Source organism: Canis lupus, chromosome 1, assembly GCF_003254725.2.
Source record: "Canis lupus dingo isolate Sandy chromosome 1, ASM325472v2, whole genome shotgun sequence".
NCBI classification, from domain to species: Eukaryota; Metazoa; Chordata; class Mammalia; order Carnivora; family Canidae; genus Canis; species Canis lupus.
Window position 1 is genome coordinate 108,068,383 of NC_064243.1, and position 27,519 is coordinate 108,095,901.

A 27,519-nucleotide genomic window follows, 5' to 3' on the forward strand; every position below is an offset into this window, starting at 1 on the left:
GGTAGCAATGCATTCACTTTTCTCAAGAGTGTGGATGAATGTGGGCAAGGAACGGACAGGAAGTGGGAACCGGGTTATGAGACTGCTGTGAAAATCAAGAACAGGGATTAGCTGGGCATTGGTTAAGGTTCCTGGAGTTGGTAGGTAGCAGAGAAAGAAATGATTCAAAGTAAGGAGTCAAGGGGCACCTGGCTGCTGGCTCTGTTGGAAGAACTTGTGATTCCTGATCTTGAGGTTGTGAGTTCAAGCCCATGTTGGGAGTAGAGATTACTAAAAAGTAAAATAATAAAGCCTTTTTAACATAAGTAAATAAAATAAGGAATAAAGATCAAGGGACTCCCTTCTGCCTTCCATGTTGTTGGCTTTGACTGTCAGGCTCCACATAGTAAAAGTGACAGTCCTCCTATCTCAAAACAGATCATCCAGGAGGAGAAAGATAGCATCTCCTGATGCCCCTCAGTGAAGAGAAGACTCTCCTCAGGTGTCACATTGGCTTGAAATGGCAATAGACCCATTTCCTGGCCAGCTGGTGGTGTTGTCAGGAGGTCCAGAGAGGCAGACTAGCTAAAGAAAATCAGGCCCCACACCTGGAGTCGCAATTGGGTTCCAACCCAACCACAGATCTTGGGTAAGCATGAGCTAAGGATGATTTCACAAAGAAAATGAAAAGGATTTATGCAGGTGGTGAGTGTGTGGCACCAGCAAAAGGTCTCCACCCTTCCTATTATGCAAGCTCTTGAGCAAGAGATATCTGTCACCCGTTGTCACAAGATAAAGCTGAGCCTGGTTTTCTCTCTCTAGAAGACCTTTCAGAAGCTGCTGCCAGCCCACATCTTTGCCAGCCAAATCTCCATTCTGGCCACCATGCACTGTGAAGCATGACATCTCTCTTCCTCTTTTTCCCTTTTGGCCTGGTGGCATCTTGTATTTCATACAAGATCCTACTCCTTCAGATCTTCTTTTGATACTAACTCTTCTGTGAAGACTTTGCTTTAAAGTCTAGTCATCCTATCCTTTCTTACCCAAAGGCTTTGGTTGCATTTTTCCCTCATGAAAGCAGGGTAATTAAAAGGATCATGATGGCAAATGCAACTTACTGACTGCCTGTAGCATGACAAATATTCAGGTATGTATATTTGTGCTTTATATACCCCATTTCTGTCTATCCCTGTGAATAGTCTTTGACTTGCTCCCCCACAGAATCATGGAGGAGGTTTGGAGCTAACATGGCAATGGCTGTTACTTCACACATCCCGCACTCATGGGGTTTCTATTCCAGCAGGTGGAAACAACAAAGCTGATTGCACAGTGCTTATCAAAATAACAGTTGTGGATGTGTTCCAAAGGAATATTAGGGGGGTTTAAGAAAGAATAATACACAGGCTCAGATCAAACATTGAATGAGTTAAAATGTTTCAGAGTGCATCGTAGAGAGGGGGAAAAAAGGTGAAGTTTATGTCCAGTTAAGATTTGAGTATCGGGATCCCTGGGTGGCACAGCGGTTTGGTGCCTCCCTTTGGCGCAGGGCACGATCCTGGAGACCCGGGATCGAATCCCACATCGGGCCCTGGTGCATGGAGCCTGCTTCTCCCTCTGCCCGTGTCTCTGCCTCTCTCTCTTTCTCTCTCTCTGTGACTATCATAAATAAAAAATAAAAATAATAAAAAAAAAGAAGATTGAGTATAAGTTGTTAAACATTGGGTAAGATGACCACAACCAATGCAGTGAGACTAGGTTAAGATGAGAATCTTTCTGAAAACAGAAAACTGATTATTCCAATTGAGGAATCATCGAATGTACAGTTACAATGATTTTTCATAGAAGCACCAAGACATCAGAGAAATCAGATCATTAAATTAAACTGTTTGGTTATAGGAGCAGATGACGGACATAACGATCTGTGCCATTGTGTTAAGAACGAAAGTTCTAATTGCATAAGTTATAAGTCGGAAGCATTCATACTTTTAGCTTCTTAAGTGGCTTAGTAGGTTAAGCATCCAACTCTTGATTTTGGCTCAGGTCATGATCTCAGGGTCACGAGATTGAGTACTTAGTTGGGTTCTAAGCACGTCATGGAGCCTGCTTAAGGTTCTCTTTCTCCCTCTGCCCTCCTCCACCTGCTGGAGCTCTCTATCTCTCAAAAAAAAAAAAAAAAAAAAAAACAAAAAGGCTAAAGCAGTCATGGTTGTACTGAATGAACTGAGAAACAAGAAAGTGATGAGATTTGGCCAAGGTCACACAGGTATTATATATGGGAACCAGCATGAACCCTGAGTCAGCATGATGCAAAATATCTTCTTCTCTCCAGTGATCCTGGTCTCTTCTGTGTTGTATTTAGCCACTTACATCTCTTTCTATACACTTTTTAAGAAGACCCCTGAGGGTGGAGAGCTAGTCTAGACCACCTGCACCTCCGGTATCATGCATATCAATGTATGAACTTGAAGATTGTTAGAAGATGAATAGATGAGTGTACAGCAAGATAGAGCCTCTCTAGGATTCCAATGAAAACTGGAAAGTGATGAAGGAGAGGTGCTCCAAGCTTGGAGGGAGGGGATGGGATGGGATTGAAGTAGAGGAATCATTGAGTTTCCCTAAATTCATAGTCCCCTGAAAATGGACTGGGAATCCTGAAGATGTGCATGTAAGGTCTGTCTGGGCAACATGCAAAAGAGAATGAACACTATCTATACAGAGAATTATGTCTTTAAGGGCCATCTGGGTGGCCCAGTCAGTTAAGCATCTGGCTCCTGATCTCAATTCTGGGTTTGATGTCAGGGTCATGTGTTCAAGCCCTGAGTTAGGCTTCACACTGGGCATGGAGCTTACTTCAGGGAAAAAGGAAATATGTCTTATGTCTTATGTAGCTTGTGAACTCCATAAGAGTGCTATCCCTTTCTGAGTCTGCAACTCTTCCTTCTGCCCAGGTAAGGCCTTTCTGAAGGAGCACCACCGGCAGCTGCAAGCCAGGCTGGGAGACCTGAATGGAGTACTGGATGACCTTCAGTACAGTGAGGTCTTCACCGAGGAAGAGAAGGAGCTGGTGCAGCAGTGCCCTACACAGCAGCGGAAGAATGAGACCCTGCTGAGGATGGTGGAGAAGAAAGGGCACCAGGCCCTGGGGATCCTCTTCCAAAGCCTTCATAGAAGAGATCCTTATCTGATGTCCTACCTCAGCCAGCAGAGTTTACAACAGTGACTCAGGTGGATACTCACGAAGAGAGAATCCAGTGTTCTCCATTAAAAATGAACAAACAGGGGTGCTTGGGTGGTTCAGTGGATTAAGCATCTGACTCTTGATTTCAGGTCAGGTGTTGATCTCAGGGTCATGATGTTGAGCCCTGCATTGGGCTCAGTGCACGGCTTGGAGTGTGCTTCAGATCCTCTCCCTCTGCCCCTCCTCCCATTCACTGTGTGTCTGTCTCTCTCTCAAATGACTTGAATAAATCTTTTTTAAAAAGGAAAGAAAATGGGTAGACGAACATGTGATCATTGAGCTCAGTGTCCAAGACAAAAGGGGTCCAAGTTACACCTATCCATCACACAGGTTTTATTGAGGACTGATCTGTAACTTGGCAAATACCTATTACTGCATCCTAATATAATTTAAAATTTTTTTGTTATTTAAATCCCTTCAATTAACCTATAATGTAATATTGGTTTCAGAGGTTGAGTTCAGGATTAATCAGTCTTATATAACACCTAGCATTTATTCTATCTCGTTCCCTCCTTAATGTCCATCACCCAGTTACCCCATCCCCACCCTTTCTCCCTTCCAGCAACCCTTAGTTTGTTTCCTATGATGGATAGAGAATTTGTTAAGTTTAAAATGGGTGTTGAGAGTGCACCTGGGTGGCTCAGTTGATTAATGTCTGACTCTTGGTTTCAGCTCAGGTCATGATCTTTGGGAGTGGGATGGAGCCCTATGCTGGGCTTGCCTCCTAGTGCAGAATCTGCTTGAGAATGTCTCTCATAGAGCATGCAATGCTTGACCCTGAGGTTATGATTTTGAGTCCCACGTTGAGCTCTGAGCTTACTTTAAAAACAACAAAAAAGGTTTATTAAAAAAAGTGTGTCCTAAAAATTTCAGGTCATCATAAAAAAACAGAGAATGAGATTATTATCAATGCTAGGAAAGAAAGAAAAAAAGGGAACAAGAAAACATTCTTGATCAAACTTAAAGTAAGAAAGGTTAAAGAAAGAATCCTAAAATAAGAAGGCAAAATAGAAATCACAAAATATATGGTAGAAAGAAATCACAATATAACAGTAGTGACACACACATTATATTGTTCGATTAATATACAGTCTGGACATTTCCTAGTCTGATAGTCCTTGACAATCAGGTTGGGAAAAATAAAGGTTTTATTTTGCTTACCTCTAAGAAGGAAAGCACATGGCTAAAAACATGTATTATTTTGAAATAAAAGGAAAATTGTATTTTATTTATTTTTATATTTAAAGATTTTTATTTATTTGAGAGAGAGAGCGAGAATGAGCAGTGGGAGGGAGAGGGAGAAGGACAAGTAGACTCCCCACTGAACAGGAAACCCATTGTGGGGCTCAATCCCAGAATTTAGGGATTATGACCTGAGCTGAAGGCAGATGATTATGTTCTACATGTCTTTCAAATAAACTTTAAAGTTGTCATAAACCAAATTGGCCCTTGAGAAAATATGATGAAAATCTAAACACAGTTTACAATAAAATGCATTCTACTTAAAATAACTTGTATATCAGCTTGCAGTTTTCATCTGCAAGCAAAGCATGGTGATAATCAGCATATTATTATTACCGCATAAAGAAATCGAAGCTAAAGCTGCTGAGAGCAAAGTAAGATGGGTGTTAAGGCACCTGGCTGGCTTAGTTGGTAGAGCCCTTGACTCTTGATCTCATGGTTGTTAGTTCCAGTTCCCCACTGGGAACAGAGATTCCTTAAATGTAATTTTCAACACGGGGGAGGGGGGGCAAGATGGCGGAGGAGTAGGGTCCCCAAGTCACCTGTCCCCACCAACTTACCTAGATAACTTTCAAATCATCCCGAGCCCCTATGAATTCGACCTGAGATTTAAAAGAGAGAACAACTGGAACGCTACAGAGAGAAGAGTTTGTGCTTCTAACAAGGTAGGAAGATGGAAAAAAACAAAATAAAAAAGAATCCAGTGGGTGAGGGGCCCCCGCGAGGAGCCGTGCTACGGTGGGGGCGGGCAGCGAGAGCCTCCAGGACAGGAAAGCACAGTCCTGGAGAAGCAGGAACTTTAAAAATCCGCACCGGATTCTTCCCGGAAGGAAAGGGACTTAGCGGGGAACTCGGGCAGAACCGCAGGAGGGGCAGTGGAGCCTCCAGGTAGCCGGGGTCACTAACAGAGGAAGTGAGCCCGGGGGAGAGCGCACCCGCACCACTGGCCCAGCTCGGAAAAGGGCTGGAGCCATGCCCGGCGGGGCCTCGGGAGAAGCTCAGGCGGTGGCTCCGGGGGAGGGGGCTGCGCCCTGCTGCTTTTGGGAGCTGCGCCCCGGGAGCACAATTCTAGCAGCACAGGCCCTGGATCCCAGGGCGCAGGGGGACACAGCCCAGGATCCTGCGTTCCCTCGGGACAGGCAGAGGTGGGGAGGACACAGGACCGTGAGGACTCTCCTGCCGCCCAGTGCCCCTAAGCTATGCAGATCAGCGCCCCCCACCCCCGGGAGCATCCAGAGCAGTGCAGACTGGGAGACTGCGTTAGTTACTGCGGGAACTGACTCCAGAGCTGGAGAGCTGACCGCGGCCAGTGTTCTTGTCCCTCCTGGTGTCACCCTGTGCCTGGGATGGAGTGGGTCTGCCAGGGAACAGGGGCCTCACAGGATAAACAGCTCCTACTGAGCCATGCACCTGGCAGGGGGCAGGGCAGCGCCCCCAGGTGCACACACGTGAGAATCAGCACAGCAGACCCTCCCCCAGAAGATCAGCTGGAAGGACAGGGGAAGAGCAAGTTCTTGACCGAGCAGCGCTGGAAAGCTCCAGGGGAAGTCCAGGGATTTACAGTATATAGAACCAGAGGATACCCCTCCTTGTTTTTTGTTTTGTTTTGTTTTGTTTTGTTTTTTCTTTTTTTTTCCTTCTTTTTTTCCAGTACAACTCATTTTTAGCCATTCTGCACTGAGCAAAATGACTAGAAAGAACTCACCACAAAAGAGAGAATCAGAAACAGTACTCTCCGCCGCAGAGAGTACAGAATTTGGATTACAATTCAATGTCAGAAAACCAATTCAGAAGCACAATTATAAAGATACTGGTGGCTCTGGAAAAAAGCATAAAGGATTCAAGAGACTTCATGACTGCAGAATTTAGATCTAATCAGGCTGAAATTTAAAATCAATTTTATTTAATGCAATCCAAACTGGAGGTCCTAACGACAAGGATTAATGAGGTAGAAGAAAGAGTCAGTGACATGGAGGACAAGTTGATGGCAAGGAAAGAAGCTGAGGAAAAAGGAGAAAAACAATTAAAAGACCATGAGGAAAGGTTAAGGGAAATAAATGACAGCCTCAGAAGGAAAAATCTACACTTAATTGGGGTTCCAGAGGGCGCCAAAAGGGACAGAGGACCAGAAAGCATATTTGAACAAATCATAGCTGAGAACGTCCCTAACTTGGGGAGGGGAACAGGCATTAAGATCCAGAGATAGGGAGATCCCCCCCTAAAATCAATAAAAATTGTTCAACACCTCGATATTTAATAGTGAAACTTGCAAATTCCAAAGATAAAGAGGAAATCCGTAAAGCAGCAAGAGACAAGAGATCCCTGACTTACATGGGGAGAAATATTAGATTAACAGCAGACCTCTCCACAGAGACCTGGCAGGCCAGAAAGTGCTGGCAGGATATATTCAGGGTCCTAAATGAGAAGATCATGCAGCCAAGAATACTCTATCCAGCAAGGCTCTCATTCAAAATAGAAGGAGAGATAAAGAGCATCCAAGATAGGCAGAAACTGAAAGAATATGTGACCACCAAACCAGCTCTGCAAGAAATATTAAGGGGGATTCTGTAAAAGAAAGAGGAAGCCCAAAGAAATAAGTCAAAAAAACAAGGGACTGAATGGATATTATGAAGACACTAAATTCATATATTTCAATAGTTAACTCTGAACGTGAATGGGTTTAATGATCCCATCAAAAGACGCAGGGTTTCAGACTGGATAAAAAAGCAAGACCCATCTATTTACTGTCTACAGGAGACTCATTTTATTTTTTTTATTTATTTTTATTTTTTTTATTTTTTTTATTTTTTTATTTTTTTTATTTTTTAAATTTTTATTTATTTATGATAGTCACAGAGAGAGAGAGAGAGAGAGAGAGAGAGAGAGAGGCAGAGGGAGAAGCAGGCTCCATGCACCGGGAGCCCGACGTGGGATTCGATCCCGGGTCTCCAGGATCGCGCCCTGGGCCAAAGGCAGGCGCCAAACCGCTGCGCCACCCAGGGATCCCGGAGACTCATTTTAGACAGAAGGACACCTACAGCCTGAAAATGAAAGGTTGGAGAACCATTTACTATTCAAATGGTCCTTAAAAGAAAGCAGGGGTAGCAATCCTCATATCAGATAACTTAAAGTTTATCCCAAAGATTGTAGTAAGAGATGAAGAGGGACACTATATCATACTTAAAGGATCTATCCAACAAGAGGACCTAACAATCATGAATATTTATGCCCCTAATGTTGGAGCTGCCAAGTATATCAATCAAGTAATAACCAAAGTAAAGACATACTTAGATAATAATACACTTATACTGGGAATCTTCAACATGGCACTTTCTGCAAATGACAGATCTTCTAAGCACAACATCTCCAAAGAAACAAGAGCTTTAAATGATTCACTGGACCTGATGGATTTCACATGTATTACAGAACTTTACATCCAAACGCAAATGAATACACATTCTTCTCAAGTGCACATGGAACTTTCTGCAGAATCGACCACATACTGGGTCACAAATCAGGCCTTTTAAAGAATTTTTTTAATTTTTATTTTTTTCACAAATCAGGTCTTAACCGATAGCAAAAGACTGGGATTGTCCCCTGCGTATTTTCAGCCCATAATGCTTTGAAACTTGAACTCAATCACAAGAAGAAATTTGGAAGAAATTCAAACATGTGGAGGTTAAAGACCATCTTGCTAAAAGATGAAAGGGTCAACCAGGAAATTAGAGAAGAATTAAGAAGATTCATAGAAACTAACGAGAATGAAGATACAACCGTTCCAAATCTTTGGGATACAGCAAAAGCAGTCCCGAGAGGGAAATACATCGCAATACAAGCATCCCTCAAAAAACTGGGAAAAACTCAAATACACAAGCTAACCTTGCACCTAAAGGAACTGGAGAAGGAACAGCAAATAAAAACTGCACCCAGCAGAAGAAGAGAGTTAGTAAAGATTCAAGCAGAACTCAATGAAATAAAGACCAGAAGAACTGTAGAACAGATCAACAAAGCCAGGGGTTGGTACTTTGAAAGAATTAATAAGACAGATAAACCATTAGCCAGCCTTATTAAAAACAAAAGAGAAAAGAAGCTAATTAATAAAATCACTAATGAAAAAGGAGAGATCACAACCAATACCCAAGGAAATACAAACGATTTTAAAAACATATTATGAGCAGCTATACACCAATAAATTAGGCAATCTAGAAGAAATGGAAGCATTTCTGGAAAACCACAAACTACCAAAACTGGAACAGGAAGAAAAAGAAAACCTGAACAGGCCAATAACCAGGGAGGAAATTGAAGTAGTCATCAAAAACCTCCCAAGACACAAAAGTCCAGGGCCAGATGGCTTCCCAGGGGAATTCTATCAAACGCTTAAAGAAGAAACAATACCTATTCCACTAAAGCTGTTCCGAAAGATAGAAAGGGATGGAATACTTCCAACCTCATTCTATGAGGCCAGCATCGCCTTAATTCCAAAACCAAACAAAGACCCCACCAAAAAGGAGAATTATAGACCAATATCCCTGATGAACACAGATTCAAAAATTCTAAACAAGATACTAGCCAATAGGATCCAACAGTACATTAAGAAGATTATTCACCATGACCAAGTGGGATTTATCCCTGGAATGCAAGGCTGGTTCAACACTCATAAAGCAATCAACGTGATAGATCATATCAACCAGAGAAAAAATAAAAACGATATGATCCTCTCAATAGATGCAGAGAAAGCATTTGACAAAATACAGCATCCATTCCTGATCAAAACTCTTCAGAATGTAGGGATAGAGGGAACATTCCTCAGCATCTTAAAAGCCATCTACGAAAAGCCCACAGCAAATATCATCCTCACTGGGGAAACACTGAGACCCTTTCCCCTAAGATCAGGAACACGACAGGGATGTCCACTCTCACCACTGCTATTCAACATGTACTAGAAGTCCTAGGCTCAGCAATCAGGAAACAAGAAGAAAAGGCATTGAAGTTGGCAAAGAATAAGTCAAACTCTTCCTCTTTGCAGATGACATGATAGTGTACATAGAAAACCCAAAAGACTCCACCCCAAGATTGCTAGAACTCATACAGCAATTCGGCAGTGTGGCAGGATACAAAATCAATGCACAGAAACCAGTGGCATTTCTCTACACTAACAATGAGACTGAAGAAAGAGAAATTAAGGAGTCAATCCTATGTATAGTTGCAACCAAAAGCATAAGATACCTAGGAATATACCTAACCAAAGAGGTAAAGGATCTATACCCTAAAAACTACAGAACATTTCTGAAAGAAATGGAGGAAGACACAAAGAAATGGAAAGATATTCCATGCTCTTGGACTGGAAGAATTAAAATTGTGAAAATGTTAATGATACCCAGGGCAATTTACACATTTAATTAAATCCTTATCAAAATACCATGGACTTTCTTCAGAAAGTCGAAACAAATCATCTTAAGATTTGTGTGGAATCAGAAAAGACCCCGAATAGCCAGGGGGAATATTGAAAAAGAAAACCAGAAAAAAAAAAAAAAAAAAAGAAAAAGAAAACCAGAACCAGGGGCATCACAATGCCAGATTTCAGGTTGTACTACAAAGCTGTGATCATCAAGACAGTGTGTTACTGGCACAAAAACAAAACATAGATCAATAGAACAGAATAGAGAAACCAGAAATGGGCCCTCAACTCTATGGTCAACTAATATTTGACAAAGCAGGAAAGACTATCCACTGGAAAAAGGACAGTCTCTTCAATAAATGGTGCTGGGAAAATTGGACAGCCATGTGCAGAAGAATAAAACTAGACCATTCTCTTACACCATACACAAAGATAAATTCAAAATGGATGAAAGATCTAAATGTAAGACCAGAATCCATCAGATCCTAGAGGAGAACACAGGCAATACCCTTTTTTAACTTGGCCATAGCAACTTCTTGCAAGATACATCTATGAAGGCAAGGGAAACAAAAGCAAAAATGAACTATTGGGACTTCATCAAGAGAACAATCTTCTGCACAGCAAAAAAGTCAACAAAACTAAAAGACAACCTACAGAATGGGAGAAGATATTTGCAAATGACAAATCAGATAAAGTGCTAGTATCCAAGATCTATAAAGAACTTAGGAAATTCAACAGCAAAGAAACAAACAATCCAATCATGAAATGGGCAAAAGACATGAACAGAAATTTCACAGAGGAAGACATAGACACGGCCAACAAGCACATGAGAAAATGCTCCACATCACTGGCCATCAGGGAAATACAAATCTAAACCACGATGAGATACCACCTCACACCAGTGAGAATGGTGGAATTTCCAAGACAGGAAACAACAAACATTGGAGAGGATGTGGAGAAAGGGGAGCCCTCTTTCAGTATTGGTGGGAATGTGAACTGGAGCAGCCACTCTGGCAAACTGTGGAGGTTCCTCAAAGAGTTAAAAATAGATCTGCCTTACAACCCAGCAATTGCACTACTGGGGATTTACCACAAAGATGCAGATGCAGAGAAACACCGGAACACCTGCACCCCAATGTTTATAACAGCAATGTCCACAATAGCCAAACTGTGGAAGGAGCCTTGGTGTCCATCGACAGATGAATGGATAAAGAAGATGTGGTCTATGTATACAATGGAGTATTACTCAGCCATTAGAAATGACGAATACCCACCATTTGCTTCAATGTGGATGGAACTGGAGGGTATTATGCTGAGTGAAATAAGTCAATCGGAGAAGGATAAACATTATATGGTCTCATTCATTTGGGGAATATAAAAAATAGTGAAAGGGACTGAAGGGGAAAGGAGAGAAAATGAGTGGGAAATATCAGGGAGGGAGACAGAACATGAGAGACTCCTAACTCTGGGAGATGAACAAGGGGTAGTGGGAGGGGTGGTGGAAGGGAGATTGGGGTGACTGGGTGATGGGCACTGAGGGGGACACTTGATGGGATGAGCACTGGGTGTTATGCTATATGTTGGCAAATTGAAAGCCAATAAAAAATATATGAAAGAAGAAGAAAGAAAGAAAGAAAGAAAGAAAGAAAGAAAGAAAGAAAGAAAGAAAGAAAGAAAGAAGCCAGCAAGCCAGGCATTAATTAGGACAATGACATCCAGATCCTGGCTAATGCTGAAATTTGGATTGCTTTTATTGCTATTTTACATATAAGAAAACTGAGGTTGTTTGACAAAGTTAGTCAAGCTATGATATCAAAATATTAAATATATTTTAATTTAAAAAAGATTTTTAGGGATCCCTGGGTGGCGCAGCAGTTTGGCGCCTGCCTTTGGCCCAGGGCGCGATCCTGGAAACCCGGGATCGAATCCCACATCGGGCTCCCGGTGCATGGAGCCTGCTTCTCCCTCTGCCTGTGTCTCTGCCTCTCTCTCTCTCTCTCTCTCTGTGACTATCATGAATAAATAAATAAAATCTTAAAAAAAAATAAATAAAAAGATTTTTAAAAATTTATTTGACAAAGAGAGAGAGAGAACAATCAGGGGACGCTGCAGAGGGAGAGGGAGAAGCAGACTCCAGATGAGAAGGGAGACAGATGCCAGTTCTCCATCGCAGGAGCATTAGATTATAAATAACAGGAGATGGGCTTTTTGTAAAGAGGAAGTCCCTACTCCTCATCTGACCCAACCTCAGCCTTTTCCGATGAGCCACCCAGGGATCCCCTGAATAAATTTTTTTTTTTAATTTTTTATTTATTTATGATAGGCACACAGTGAGAGAGAGAGAGGCAGAGACACAGGCAGAGGGAGAAGCAGGCTCCATGCACCAGGAGTCCGACGTGGGACTCGATCCCAGGTCTCCAGGATCGCGCCCTGGGCCAAAGGCAGGCGCCAAACCGCTGCGCCACCCAGGGATCCCTTTTTTTTTTTTTTTTAAAAAGGTAGTTTCATTGCATTCCACCAGGACCTTGACCTGAGGGCCTCTGGCAGAATGTGTTTGCCCAAACATGTCTGGCTAATAAATTCCCTCCTAACAGATTGGATTGATAAATATCTAAGTTGACCTTCTCAGAATAAACTCAGGTTGCTGGAGGAAACACAGGCCCTCCCTAGCAAAGGGGGTGCTAACTCTCTCTCACACTGTTCCTTCTCCTAGTAGATGTGGGGCTTCCCTCTCATTTCCCAGGTTAGTGGCTATAATTGGAACCAGCTGTCTCTGCTTAGTCTCTCTGAGGATGGGGACTTACGGAATATTCCCAAGCAGCTGTCAAAACTCCCTTTGTTTTGGACAGATTCCCTGTCTTCCCTGGCCTGCCTGACACGGACTGCCTAATTACACTTTGGTGGAAAAACAAATGAACACAAATGTGCATCTGCTCATCTGTTGGAGGCTGACAGGCTTTAGGACCCAGAATGTTGTTTTTCTGCCTCTGGGCAGCACCCTGCCTCTTCTGCTTCCCCACCTCCTCTTCCTGTTTCTGTACAACCTTAGGTGTGGCCTGTGGACACTGCTCACTGCAGATTTCCCCACCATTTCTCCCAGTGGTACAAATGGACAGTGGGAAACAAATTGATTGACTTCTAAAGGGAATCCAGGTAGAGTATAATTTACTATTTAAGCTAATTTCAGCTTTTGGTTTAATTAAAATAAGAAGGTCTTTATCTTTTTTTAAAGAATTTACTTATCTATTCATGAGAGAGAAAAAGAGAGAGAGGCAGAGGCAGAGGCAGACTCCCCTCTGAGCAGGGAGCCTGAAGCGGGACTCGATCCCAGGACCCTGGGATCTGCTCCCGGAATCATGACCTGAGTGGAAAGCAGATACTCAACCAGTGAGCCACCCAGGTGCCCCTAAACATGTCTTTTTTTAAAAAATTTTTTTATTATTATTTTTTAAACATGTCTTAAACATGTCTTAAAGTCATCAACATTAGATGTGAAACTTGTGTTCTACCAAGATTTACTGAGGGTCCAATAGCTCATGATCCCTGTGGCAGTTGGTCAGCAAGCAGATAACTTACAGTGATGGTGAATTATCTGTCTCAAAGTTTTCATGGGTAATTGCCAAGACAGCTTTCAACGTCTTTGGTGACCTGAAACTTGGAAGTTTTGCTCAGATGATAAATTGGGATTGAATTCATTGGAAGGTCTAGGTTTTCTCCAAACAGGATAAAGTACTAGACCATTGATTACCAGATGTAGGCTTGTGATTTTGACTTCTTACTGCAAAAACAACCAAAACAACAACAACAACAAAAACCCCAAATATTTGAATCTGCTTGTAAACATACCTTGTGCTTAAGGGACTCATAAATTTGCCCTCTAAACAGTTTTGGTGTAACAGTTCATATTTAGTTGCTACTTAGTTTCCACTAAGAGTTAAAATTCTACTAAGTGTAATGAAGACTTTCAGAAAGAAGGGAAAGAACTCTGCATGTAGAAAAGTAGGAGATACATAAGCAAGATGTAAGTAATGGGAAAATATTTTTGTTAAAGGCAAAAGAAGGTGATTTTGTCCTAAATAAGACAGATTGTTTGAAAAGAAATGACTTAGACCAAACCTGAATGTGAAGGAAAGTTGTGGAAGGTTTATGAAGGGAAATCTTAGGGAAAACATTTGATATGTGGTCAGGATGGACTAAGATTAAAATGAATGGATTCTAAAGGTACATCGGTAGAAGATTGAAATTATGCTTTCTCTCTGTTCAAAAGACAAAGTTTTCTTAAATCGTTGGTCTCGTCTTTATAAAATATAAAAAAAAAAAAAGTTGTTTTTTCTTTATCTATCCAGGAAAACCAGTTTCTATATTTTGTCATTTCAGGTCATTGATTACTTAGTTAAAGCTTCTCAGTATTAAAAGAGCTAAGTTTTGCTAACAATTGTCTGACCCTACATATTTGCCTTCGGAATCTTAAGGTCATTTTGGTCAAATAAATAATTAAGTTTTGGCTTTTTATAATGACCTATAATCCTACTTAGGCCCGTGCTTTATAACTTTCTGAGGTTTTTGATGTAAGATTTTTAATATTTATTCATGAGACACACAAAGAGAGGCAGAGACATAGACGGAAGGATAAGCAGGCACCCCGCAGGGAGCCCGATGTCATAGTTGGTTCTCAACCACTGATCCCCCAGGTGCCCCATCTGAAGCTTTAAACAAACTTCTCCAAGATTTAAATGATAAACAAAGCAGTTTTGACCAATTAGGCTTGTTTATTTGGTTATGTTAAGGTACTTGGGAAGCACCAAAAACAAATAATGATAAGCCCTAGGTTATATTGTCTGGGTAAATGTAATAACTATTGTTGAGGACAGCCTGGCTGGCTCAGCAGTTTAGCACCGCCTTCAGCCCAAGGTCTGATCCTGGAGTCCCGGGATCGAGACCCGGGTCGGGCTCCCTTCATAGAGCCTGCTTCTCCCTCTGCCTGTGTCTCTGCCTCTCTCTCTCTCTCTCTCTCATGAGTAACAAAAAAAAAAAACACAAAAAAACTATTTTTGAGATGATATGCAATTCCTAAAGTTTTAATTTGTTTTGGTAATAAGGTCATCACTTAATATTCTAATAATTAAAATGTTACATGTCTCAAAAAAACTAAATTTCCTTGCCAGCTATATTGTCACTTCCCATCAGCTCTTTAGCTGTGCCCATTTTTAAATCTTTTCATCATTCATAGTTTTCCTTATTCTCTTATAAAATGAGTTTCGTCTTTAAGAAGATTCATAAAAAGGACTTTTAGGACAAATACAGATGTTTGATATCTTTAATTTTAAACTAAAATGGGTGAGAATTTCCAAAACCAACTAAACGCTGCATTTAAACTGAACAAGAATTAGTAACATGGGACCAAATGAACAAAGAAAATGATTACAGTTTTGGAACTCTTGTTTAAAACATTGCCGATCCTCTGATGTTTGGTCTTTCAGATCAAAAAAACCTTTCTCTGAAGAAACTGTGACTTTTACAGAAATGTAATAGTGTAACATTTGTAAACCAACGGAAGCATTTAACTTTTCTCTCTAGCTGAACCCTCTGAAATTCAAAAGGTCTCAGTAAGTATTCTTTCTTCCATGGCATTATAGTCATTTGCATGATTTGAATAAGAATCTATTCTCCTTCTAACAGGACACCATTGGAAACATTGGTTATTTTACCAAGGCTTTGACTAGAATGCCATATTTGAGAGAGACTTGAATAGACTCAGATCTGACCAAATAGCTTTAAGGACCTGAGGTGACTTTATGAAACGTGGAGCCCTAAAGCACCTTGAAACTGTTGGCCTGATACCTCGCGTATAAAGCTCCCAGCAGGGACGCCTGGGTGGCTCAGCAGTTGAGTGTCTGCCATCTGCTCAGGGCGTGATCCTGGGGTGTGGGGATTGAGTCTCACTCTGGGCTCCCTGCATGGAGCCTGCTTCTCTCTCTGCCTGTGTCTCTGCCTCTCTCTGTGTGTTTCTCATGAATAAATAAATAAAATCTTGTAAAAAAAAATGGAGTTCCCAGCAGCCTCCACCATGTGAGTAAAGAATGTCACTTCCTGGCAGGTGCAGGAAACTCAGGATACTTTGGGGACCTGGTGAAGAGGAACCTACCCACATCTACAGGTATTGCAGGCATGTCTGATGGCAAGGACTTGGCTTGGCTTCTGGCCGTGAGTGGCTACTACAAGTTCCACCTAGAGATTCCTTATAAAAACTTTCAGCAAAGCAGATTTTAAACAAGCTACATGGCCAGTTGCTGTTCTTGCTGAGCTCATGTAAATAATTGAAGCAAGTAGGTTAAAATTGGACTTGCTTTGCAAACAAATCAGTCTCAAGTTGGCTATCTCTAAAAAGTTGGGTTATTATAGGAGAAATTATGTTTCAGTAACCCACCTTTGTGGATGTTAAATCTTAGTTCAGATTGTCTTTAAAAGTGGTTTGCCTAAGCTAGACAACTTGAGGTAAACTTCAGAGTAATTGACACAATAGCTTTGGCTGCCTCTTTGGTGGGACTCTGGGTTACCCTAAGACTACAACACAAAATAAGCAAAACAGTATGTTTACTCAGCAGGACTCTAAATGATACTTCCCAGGCACTAGCTGTACTTAACCAAAAATTAAGGGAAGGCACAGAGGGACTTTCTGAAACCACCTTTGATTAGCCACTTTTGATTATCTACAATTGCTACCTCCTCATTTAGGATTCAAGGAGTTTCCTCACGTGTGTTATTTTAACATTGCAGATAACTCTCACAAAGTGTCCCAATTGATAGTCTTGAACAATTAAATAAGATCAAGATAGCCACTGATCTATTTAATGGTGTTGGTAATTGAGGATCTTATCTAAGAGATGTGATCACAATCTGGAGCTTGACATTCATTTTATGCTTGTTCTTTTTCATGTACTGATGCAAGTATCATCTGCTGCCCATCATGACCTCCTGCTCCCCCCCACCCCAGAGCCATACCTCACACCCCCTCTCCCCCCGCCTGGATAGATTCTAACTACCATACAGCATGCTACCTCATTTCAATGGGCAGCAGCCAGAGCGGTCCTGTCTCATACCCTAATGGCAGTTAGGATTACTAAACCAGGGGGAGGAATGAGTCAGGAAAGGGTTAAGTACAGGCAGGGAGAGATAGGGGGCCTCTGACTAGGCTCTGAAACTATTCCTGGCAGGCAGAAGCTCTAAGCCAGAGTGAACAGTAGATATGGGAATGGAGCAGACCACCTGACCCCGGAAGGTTAGGGAGTAGGTTTCTTTGGCGGTTACATTGTAATCATAAATGGCAGTTACATTGTAAATGACCACACCTCAAGAAGGAAGTCTCTATGAGCTTTATCAGTAGCCCTTGCTCAATCCAAGAGGGCACAAGAATCTCAAGGCCAGGAGCTTCCTGTCAAGTTCTCAATAAAAGACTGACCCTAAAAATCCTCAGTGGCAAGCCATTTGGGACCACTCTCACTCTAGAGAGCATTTTCTTTCTTTTCTGCTTTCACTTTCACTTAATAAACGTCCACTTTACTTCACCCTTTTGTGTCCACAAGATTCATTCTTGGGCTCCCTGAGATAAACCTCTGCAATTCTGCAATTTTTATATTGTAATGAAGCACGCCGTTATAAGATGATGAACTTAATCAATACGTGTTGTGTATGTTCCGACATGCTCCCTGGGCCTGCCGCTCCCCATCTCTCTCCCTCTGCTCAGGCCTCCCTAGTCCTTGAGACACAACAATGTTGAAATTGGGCTAATTAATACCCCAAGAATGGCCTCTCAGTATTCAAGCAAAAGGAAGAGTCAAATGTCTTATCAGTTTCAATGGAAGGCTACAAGTGATGATGCTTAATGGGGAAGGCAAGTTGAAAACTGACATGGGCCAAAAACCAAACTTCTTGTGCAAGTTAGCCAAGTTATGAATGCAATGGAAAGTTCTTGAGGGAAAGGAAAAGTGCTACTCCAATGAACACACAGATGACAAGAAAGCAAAGCAAACTTATTGCTGATGTGGAGAAAATTTAATGGTCTGGAAGGAGGAGCAAACCAGCCACAACATTCCCTGGAGCCAAAGCCTCACCCAGAGCAAGGTCCTGATTCTCCTTATTCTCTGAAGGCAGAGAGAGGTGTGGACGCTACAGAGGACACATTCGAACCTCACAGAGGTTGGTTTGTGAGGTTTAAGACACAAAGCCATCTCCATACCTTATAAATTGCAAGGCGGTGTGGGCTAAGTGAAACTGTTCTTCTTTCTCATTTGGTATGTTTTCTTCTCCAGTAGTTTGTCCCACTGTGTTGCTGCAAATTCTTATGTGGATTCCAAATGCCTCCCGGAGCTGTTTCTGTTTATGGGTAGCTGTGTAATTGTTGATTTTCATCAGTGGAATGGGGCTGGGGTCTCCTCTACCGCCATCCTGGTGATCTCACTTCTCTGATCTAGGAGCTATCTCTATATCTAGGAGCTATTCTCTATCACTTGTATTTGCACATAGAGGGTTAGATATGAAATAAAGCAGCATTTAAGGTTTATAATCTTTCTTGGTTTCTCTCCAAAGTGCCAGCATTACTGGAAACAATTCTACCGACGTATTTCTTTTGAACTGGACAATGAACGATTTTGTATATCCCGGACAGATACAACACTAACTTGTATCTTCAGGTTTTTCCAACTTATTTGAATACAATTTCCTTCTTTTTCTGTTCTCAGTGTTAATAGAGGTGTAATGGAGAGACAGACACACTGGCTGTTAACATGGAAAGAGATACATTAAAGAAAGAGATGCACAGATGCACAAGATGCCATCTGACACGGTGAGAGTATATCTATTAAGCCTTTGAGGGCTCTTGATGGTTTTGATTCTTCTGTATCTCATTATTGTTCCATGAAATACTGAGTACTATGGCTTGCTTGCTTTCTTTCTTTCTTTCTTTCTTTCTTTCTTTCTTTCTTTCTTTCTGTGTTTCTTTCTTTCTTTCTTTCTTTCTTTTTTCTTTCTTTCTTTCTCTTTCTTTCTTTCTTCTTTCTTTTTTTAAAGATTTTATTTATTTATTCATGAGAGACACGAAGAGAGAGGCAGAGACATAGGCAGAGGGAGAAGCAGGCTTCCCGCAGGAAGCCCTCTTTTTTTTTTTTTTTTTTTTTAATGAAAAGTCTCAGCTTACATTTTTTTAAAAAACATTTTATTTATGAGAGAGAGAGAGAGAGCAGGAGCCAGGGTGAAGGGCAGAGGGAGAATGAGAAGCAGACACCATGATGAACAGGGAACCCAGTGAGGGGCTGGATCTCAGGACCTTGAGATCACAACCTGAGCTGAAGGCAGATACTTAACTGAGTACCCAGGCACTCCGCTGCTCACAATTTTATGTATTCACTCTTCTCATCATACTTGAAGGGGAAAACCTGCTTAAAGGCACCAAGATGTATTACTTAGACTTCTTGTCTCCATTGTCAGGTAATAAAACCTTGCCTCTGACCATAGTACCTTCAGACCTGAGCACAAGCGACTCTGTGGGTGTTCCTCCAACTCTTTCCCGGATGCCATGGCCATGCTTTTGACCATCTGATGGCATGAGTCAAACTCACTAAGCTGTATCCATGAGTGCTTCAGCTGCTCCTCATCAGCTGCTTTCCAGAGGGTCATGTCTTATCTGTGGCCAATTAATGCACATTGTTGCAGAGTCATAGAACTTGCAGTAATAAATCAGTTGGACCAAAGATTCAGCTACTATGACATATGTAAAATCCCCACATGCTAGGGAATTTGGAGGATCACTGAAGTGAGTTATTTTCTTTGGGAGCCTAATGTTTTCTAGCTTGTAAAGCTTGTTTTCTAGCTTTCTATACTAAGTAATATTACCCTTCTATAATTAATCATCACAAGGATTTGTGTCATATCCTTATTTAAAAGTTAGAAGACAGATATTTACCTCAGAGAGTGAAGCACCAATTTTGACATGAATGGAAGTTCTAAGAAATGGCAGTGCCAAGCTGTGGATTCTTATCTCTTTGGTCTCTGGAGTCAGGACAGACTCACCCTAAATAGATACTGCTTTTGGGGAAGTATAATTCATGCAGTGTTGTGCAACTTTATAAAAGTTTCCTCCTTTTTTAGGGCCTCTGAAGGATAGCAGTAGAGTAAGGAACATTCTACAACCCCCATGTTACTGGTACACAATATTGTTATACAAGTTATATGTGAGTCTATAGTGAGTCTTCCCAGGTATTACATATACATTGATGAACATGAAGGGTTAAGAATCAAATGTTGCATGACTCCTGAGGTGAGATCACTGTCTGCTGAGTGGAGAAGGAGAACAGTTAATACAGTGAAATAAGTGAATCCCAGGGTGGACATCAGAGATTGCATCTCTGAAGATGGAGCCTCTGATTTGTTACTTCCACTACATCACAGTGAAGAGACCGTCCCACCATCAAGTTCCTCACACAGAATCCAATGACAACTCCCTTGTGTTTTCCCAGGCCGGGTGAGTGTACCTGTGATGCAAGCACAGTGGACCAGCACTCAGAGAGCACCAAGCTGTCAGATGAAAGCCTGAAGTCCCCGCCCTCTTCTCATGACACAGACATTGATGACATTAATATGTAAGGGATACTATATTTGGGAGTGGGGAGGGGGAGAAGATTTTGGATCTTGTCCTTCTATCTCATAGAGATTCATGAAAAGCCAAGACATTTAAATTATTTGTTTAAATGCCCACATATTCTTTCTTTTTTGTCACTATAATTTTTTATTTGAGATAGTTTAAGACTCATGGGAAGTAGCAACAAATGTACAAAAGAAGTAAAAATGAACAGTCTACCCAGATTCTCCAAATGATAATACCCTTTATAAAAATAGTCATTGTCAAAACCAGGAAGTTGACATTGACCCAGTACTATTAATTCGGATTACAAACTTTGTTTCAAGGCAATATTTGACAGCCTGGAAAATATTGCTGAGAAGCTCAAGAAATCTTCTGTCCTGCTTTATCTATCCACCTCTTCTCAACGCAATGTTTCCACATAGGGGACCATGGCTAATAGTACTCCATGAAACACTTTATTTGGTTGAACCAATGCCACATACTCCAATGCCAGTCTCTGTTCAATTGGACTGTAGCAGATGATTCTGGTCAGGGCTATCAAGAGAAATCTTGCCACAGTAGGCGTAATTTCATATCCGGGGTGTCTAATATGGAAACCATTGGCTCTTTGTGGTGTTTGGCCACTTGAAATATGGCTAGTTCAAGTGAGGAACTGATTTTCTACTTTACTTACTTGAAATTTAAGTTTAAATAGGCACACGTGGCTAGTGGCTATCATATTAGAAAGTGTAAGTCTTGGCCCAAGGACATTCCCTGCTCCTAACCCCATCTTGATCCCAGCCAGCCAAGGGAGACCAGAGCCCAGCTCTCCAATATGAAGAAGAAGTCACCTAGCATAGGGCTTTCCTGTTCCACACCTGGATGAGGATCTCCTGTGGAAGAAAATAAGCCTGATATCCATCGTCTCCTTCCCCCCTAGTATTCTCACATGTCCGTCACTGTGAGGAAGCAGGAGGTGGAAGAGGAGCATTAGTACTGCGTGGATTCTTACAGCAAATACATAATCTCCACTGATGTCCTAGAATTTCAATCGATCACAGTAGAGTCCCATTCTCTTGGGCACAAATGATAGGTGAAGGCTGAATATAAGCTAGGAATCTTCTCTTCTTCCTAAGTACTCAATAAGGTCACTTAGGTCCACAGCCTAATACGAAACAAAACCTTCCAGCAAATACTAGGTGTTGAGAAACAACTGATTCTGCTTCCTGGACATGGAGAGAGCAATGTTGAGTGGGACACAGAGATAGGGTTAAATGCATTGTTTTTTTTTTTAAATTTTTATTTATTTATGATAGTCACAGAGAGAGAGAGAGAGGCAGAGACACAGGCAGAGGGAGAAGCAGGCTCCATGCACCGGGAGCCCGACGTGGGATTCGATCCCGGGTCTCCAGGATTGCGCCCTGGGCCAAAGGCAGGCGCCAAACTGCTGCGCCACCCAGGGATCCCCGGTTAAATGCATTGTAATGAAGGGCTTGAGAGAAGATTCTCCTAAAGACAAAGCATGGGGTCTAGGGCTTTTAACATAAAGTCATGTGGAGAGATTGTCCTGCCACCAGACCTCCATCTGTATTCATAACACAACTTTTGTTTTGTTTTCCAGACAGCATTATGGTGTAAAATTAAGCCTTATTGGTGATGAGATACCTCCGGAGATGCTTTCTAAAAATAAATTTTCAGAGAACCTAAGTCTGCTCCACACTGGTGTTGCACGTCAGTTTCGTAAGGACTTGCATTCCAAGTAAGAAGAATGATTACTTGGAAAAAGGTGATGGTAGTATTGGATTCTGTTCCTGGATATCACAGGGGCACATGAGAATCAGAGAGGTTGGGGTAATTTGCATAGGAATCGGGGAGAATGAACGAGCTTATCCAGTCTTACCAACAAATTCAGAAATTTCTGAATGAGGCAGGTACCTCTTCTTTCAGGAAGGTGTCTTTTTTTTTTTTTTTTTTTTATAAAAGATTTTATTTATTCTTGAGAGACAGAGAGAGAGGGAACGAGAGGCAGAGACACAGGCACAGGCACAGGGAGAAGCAGACTCTATGCAGGGAGCCCGACATGGGACTCGGACCTGGGCCTCCAGGATCATGCCCTGGGTCAAAGGCAGCACTAAACCTCTGAGCCACTCAGGCTGCCTTTTTTTTTTTTCCTCAGGAAGGTGTCTTGACAAGCTATACACCAACAGGCAATAACTGATGCAAGGATCACTGTGTCATTGGTTGAGCTGGGAACCAATGCAAATAACCAACTAGGTGTTCTGGGAAACTGGCTGCTGATGAGGCTGAAGGATGGAATGAGGTCCCTGACATGGTGTGCTGGAGAATGTTCAACACCAGCCTCCCTAGGAGAGGGGGGAGAGCCTTTACTTACAGTATTTGCCAATTTCCATGGGGTGACTACTTCCATCATCGTGTATTTCAAAGTACAAACATGATGTCTGTTAATACAGAGTTGGAAATAGTTGTGCAGTAGCCTGTTATTACAGAGTATTTTCCCTACACAGATAACATAATTGTAGATAACTTTAAGAGGGCCAAGGTATAGAGGTGCCTGGCTGGCCCAGTCAGGGAAGCATGCAACTTTTGATCTTGGCACCCTGAGTTCAAGCCCTGGTTGAGTGTAGAGATTAAAAAGAGAAAATTATGTACTTTTAAAAAAAAGCACCGAATATAGTATGATGTAGTAAAATGATTACAAAGGAATGTTTCAGCATTTATTACCTTTGTCAGTGATATCGTCTATCTCTCTCTCTCTCTATCATCTATCTATTTATTTATTTAATTAAAATATTTTATTTATTTATTCATGAGAGACACACAGAGAGAGGCAGAGACATAGAAGAGAGAGAAGCAGGCTCCATGCAGGAAGTCTAATGTAGGACTCGATCCTGGGGCCCCAGGATCACCCTCTGAACCAAAGGCAGAGGCTCAACAACTGAGCCACCCGGGTGTCCCAATATAGTCCATTTAAATGAAAATTTAAATGATTTAATTTATGATTTAATTTTTACTAATAGCCATGTTTAACAACCTACCCACAAAATCCCTGGAAAATTTAACATTCAGATACCATGACCTGGGATGAACTGACTCCCACTCACCAGTGCCTTCCTCCTAAGTTCCACCCTCAGCCACCACTGGACCCCAATGTGCACAAGCTCCATAAGCAAACAGAAGGCTATGTATTTACCCTCAGCTTGGCATGGGCCTAACATAATCCATGGCTGATTTTGTAGCCTCAGACAGCACCAAGACTCAGGAGGGCAGGTCAAGGTTCTCTCACATGGCTTGCCCAAAACCCTTTTGAGAAAAGAGCCACAGATTCTTTCTTTGAACTCCACTTCTCCTAATGTGTATTCTTTTTAGCCTTAGTCTATGTATCAATTTCTCTGTGAAAATTCCTCTCATGTTCAAGTGAATAGACATATCAAGGAATATAAGGAATCCAGGGATCAAGGATTACATACATACAGCAAGAAATCAAGAGAATCTCAGCAAACGTAAATGAAAGTAGACGACATTTCATGATGCAGTGGCAGCAATCATGCAATAACTATTGTACCCACAGAAATCAGTGCTTTTGTTCCTCTTTCATCACCCCCCTTCTGTGTATTGGGGGATTTTTAAAGCTTCCAAGGTGCAGTCAGTTTGGTCACCACTACTCTGGGGGCATGTATTGCATCCATGAGTCAATTGCTAATTCAGTACTTTTATTCCAACAGTCATCGGACACCAAGGAGTGAGTGAGTGTGTGAGTGAGTGAGTGAGTGAGTTATTTATTTATTTATTTGACCAAATGACCCCAAATGTTTATTTGACTAAATTCTATTTCATACATAAGCATGACAGCCTCCTCTATTAGACTTCAGCAGTTAAGAAAAAAACAAAACAAAATAAAACCAAAAAACCAAGCAGCCTCATCCAGAAAAGTGCAAATGCCAAGGGTGAGGGTCGTCTATAGTCTTACTGCAAGATAAATACACATTTTTTTAAAGCCCCCTCTCCTTCTGGCCATATCAACTTTCAATTCCAACCACTAAATATGACAAATTTTCCAAAAGTCATTTCTTATCTTCTCTGAGATTCTTAAAGCCATCATCATCCACCTCCGTTCGATTTTCCTGAATGACTTTAAGTAGGTCATCTGTAGAGTCTCCCTGAATGATGATTTCATCTTCTTGTGTTACTCAGGCACCACAGGAGAATTTTTGATCTAAAAAATTCTGTTTCTGTTTTAAAAAAATGTTTTTAGATTTTATTTATTTAAATATCTTTTATTTTTTTAACATGCTGTTACATATCTTTTCCCCCCTGGGAATGTTGGCAATCCTCACGTTTTGTGTCCCGTCTCCTTTTTTTTCTTTATTTGACCCTTTCTACCTCTCTTCTGAATTTCTTCTCTTCTCCTTCCCCACTGTGCCCTGACCCTCACTTATCCAACTTCTTGTTTCCATGATTTTCTCCAGTAAGTTTTGGAAACTCATTTAGGACATTCTTCTCTAAGCACTGTGGACACTTAGCAACATTGGGCACATATGTTCACAGGGCTGTGTTGGTAATGAACAGTCCCACAGTAAAGGACTCAGAGTGGGTAGCATGCCTCTAACTAGCCCATGGGTATAGCCCCCCAGATCTTCTTTACCGTCATGCCCACTGGATTCAGAAAAAATAGCAGTCATCTCACAAAAACCAAGATGGTTACAGAACCCCTCCTCCACTACTGCCAGGTGAAATAACAAATGCCCAATCAGAGCCATTTAAACAAAAGAAGTTAGGTATGAGCACTTTGGATACTAGTATAATAGGAGAAGAGGCAGAATGGTCAAGACACATTTGCCTGGAGAGATCCTCTCTTAGTTCTACTCTCCGTATCCTAGTCATCTCTTTTTTGAGAGTCTAATGGAACTGTTCCTGAGAACATTCTGTGATGATGGAAATGTTCTGGGTGCCCAGGTGGCTCAGTGGTTAAGCGTCTGCCTTCATGCCCAGGTCATGATCCTGGAGTCCTGAGATCAAGTCCCACATCGGGCTCCCTGTATGGAGCCTGCTTCTCCCTCGATCTCTACCAATCTCTCTCTCTGTGTCTTTCATGAATAAATAAGTAAAATCTTAAAAAAAAAAAAAAAGGAAATGTTCTAGCCTGTGTTAGCCAATATGGTAGCCATTTGCCACATGTAGGTATTAAGCACTTGAAATGTGGATAGTATAGCTGAGAGCTCAATTTTAATTTAATATCATTGAATTTAATTTTTTTAATTTTTATTTATTTATGATAGTCAGAGAGAGAGAGAGAGAGAGGCAGAGACACAGGCAGAGGGAAAAGCAGGCTGCATGCACCGGGAGCCCGATGATGTGGGATTCAATCCCAGGTCTCCAGGATCGCGCCCTGGGCCAAAGGCAGGCGCCAAACCGCTACACCACCCAGATATCCCCATTGAATTTAATTTAATTGAACGTTTAAATGACCCTTTCTGGACCCTTTTGGTGAACTGATAATTTTTTTAAAGAGTTTATTAAGATTTCATTAAGATTTTAAATAATCTCCACACCCGGTGTGGGGCTCAAACTCACGACCCCAAGATCAGGAGCCATATGCTCCATTGATTGTCAGGCACCCCTTGTGAAATGATTTCTAATATTTTTCTTATTTTTGACACTCAAGGGCCCAAACTGCCATGAAATGGATAGCCCGGAAATTGCCACTGAAAAAAGGATCAGGTAAATGTCTAATATAGAGTTGAAGCCAGGCACGTGTGTATTGGGCTGATAGAAATGTCCTGTGGATTTACATGGAGAAGACAATTTGAAGTCCTTTGTGGTGGTGACAATCAAAAGCAATTTTTCTTATCTGTAACACCATCCTCCCTACAACTTAAATGGGAATATGAAGTAGCTGTAACCTCGGATACTATATCTGGAATAGACTCCGTATTCCAAACACTCGATTACGGACATTAAACGCATTGTCTTCTTATTATCCATGGAAACTCTATGAGTGGATCATAGAGCCTCTATTTCAAAGACAAAGAAAGGAACCCAAGGGGTGAGAAATCTCCAGCCACTAGGTGAGGTGTGGCAGCATTGGATTGTGTTTGGGTTCATTTAAAAGGGCCTGCTATCTTTTACCCTAATCCATGCTAAGACTTCAAAAACTGAACAATGTATGATCTTTTGTGACATTTATACTCTGAATGGCTTTGGGCTAGGAAACATTCCTATTGTAAGCGTGTACTAGGGCTGGCCTAGCAAAATAGCCAGTCTAGGGGACTTAAACAACAGAAGGTAATTTTCTCATAGTTCTGGAGGTTAGAAGTCTCAGCTCACCTGCTGACACATTCAGTCTCTGGTGAAGGTTGTCTTCCTGGCTTGTAAGTGGCCACCTTCTCCTGGGGTTCACATGGCCTTTCCTCTATGTATCAAGAAAGAGAGTGAGATAGAAAGATTGGTCTCTCTTCCTCTTCATGTAAAGGACACCAGGACACCAGTCCTATTGGATTAAGTTCTTTCTTATAGCATCTGTTCACCATTAGAACTCTTTTATAGACTCCATTTTCAAAATCAGCACCTAGACCAGCACAAAATTTATCACCATTGGTTGGAAAACTTTACCCAACATGACTGTCCTACATCCTGTCAATACTTGCTCCACCTCTCTGTGCTCATTGATGGAAACTTTCCCACAGTATGTCAAAGCCATGTGAGATTCAGGAAAACAAGGGCACTGAATTGGCTGTATCTTGATGCTCAGTCCAGCTCCTGAGCTACCAGGCACATGGTGACAGGGTAACCTCATCTGTACTCACCTTAGTAGCTGACGTTGTGTGCTATTTTCTTGAGGTACCCAAATTCAGAGCAGTTCTATAAGGTCAGGTAGCATTAGTCTCTCCATCTTACACAGGAGGAAAAAAACTCAGAGAGTTTAGGTGACTGTTTGAGACTTTTCATTGTTCCTATACAAAATCCCTACTCTCTGTGAAATGAGATTCCCTCCTTTATAATTCTTGATAAACCGTAAACCAATTTTGT

The 27,519-nt window shown here is 41.6% G+C and overlaps 2 protein-coding genes across 12 annotated transcripts in view; both read left to right on the forward strand.

Moving 5' to 3' along the window:
• LOC112645216 (caspase recruitment domain-containing protein 8-like) overlaps positions 1 to 27,519 on the forward strand; it is a 62,696-nt gene that overhangs the window by 25,805 nt on the left and 9,372 nt on the right. For 3 of the 6 annotated variants that reach the window (XM_035708349.2, XM_035708347.2, XM_035708363.2), the window contains one exon: positions 2,928 to 3,470. The exons of 1 other annotated variant lie outside the window; for it this stretch is intronic. In XM_035708349.2, coding sequence (XP_035564242.1) covers positions 2,928 to 3,199 — 272 coding nt within the window. In that variant the 3' untranslated portion in view covers positions 3,200 to 3,470. Of the gene's footprint in view, positions 1 to 417; positions 629 to 2,927; positions 3,471 to 27,519 lie in introns of those variants that run through there. 2 more of the 6 variants (XR_004810474.2, XR_007402309.1) reach the window with 2 other exon arrangements.
• LOC112645217 (caspase recruitment domain-containing protein 8) overlaps positions 1 to 27,519 on the forward strand; it is a 55,551-nt gene that overhangs the window by 18,280 nt on the left and 9,752 nt on the right. Inside the window, exons 1-7 of one of the 6 annotated variants that reach the window (XM_035707227.2) lie at positions 4,900 to 5,124; positions 12,907 to 13,010; positions 15,955 to 16,014; positions 18,596 to 18,699; positions 20,369 to 20,491; positions 22,094 to 22,231; positions 26,156 to 26,211. In XM_035707227.2, the coding sequence (XP_035563120.1) occupies positions 18,641 to 18,699; positions 20,369 to 20,491; positions 22,094 to 22,231; positions 26,156 to 26,211 (376 nt within the window). In that variant the 5' untranslated portion in view covers positions 4,900 to 5,124; positions 12,907 to 13,010; positions 15,955 to 16,014; positions 18,596 to 18,640. Of the gene's footprint in view, positions 1 to 4,899; positions 5,125 to 12,906; positions 13,011 to 15,954; positions 16,015 to 17,907; positions 18,149 to 18,595; positions 18,700 to 20,368; positions 20,492 to 22,093; positions 22,232 to 26,155; positions 26,212 to 27,519 lie in introns of those variants that run through there. The other 5 variants (XM_025424451.3, XM_025424454.3, XM_035707234.2 and 2 more) reach the window with 5 other exon arrangements.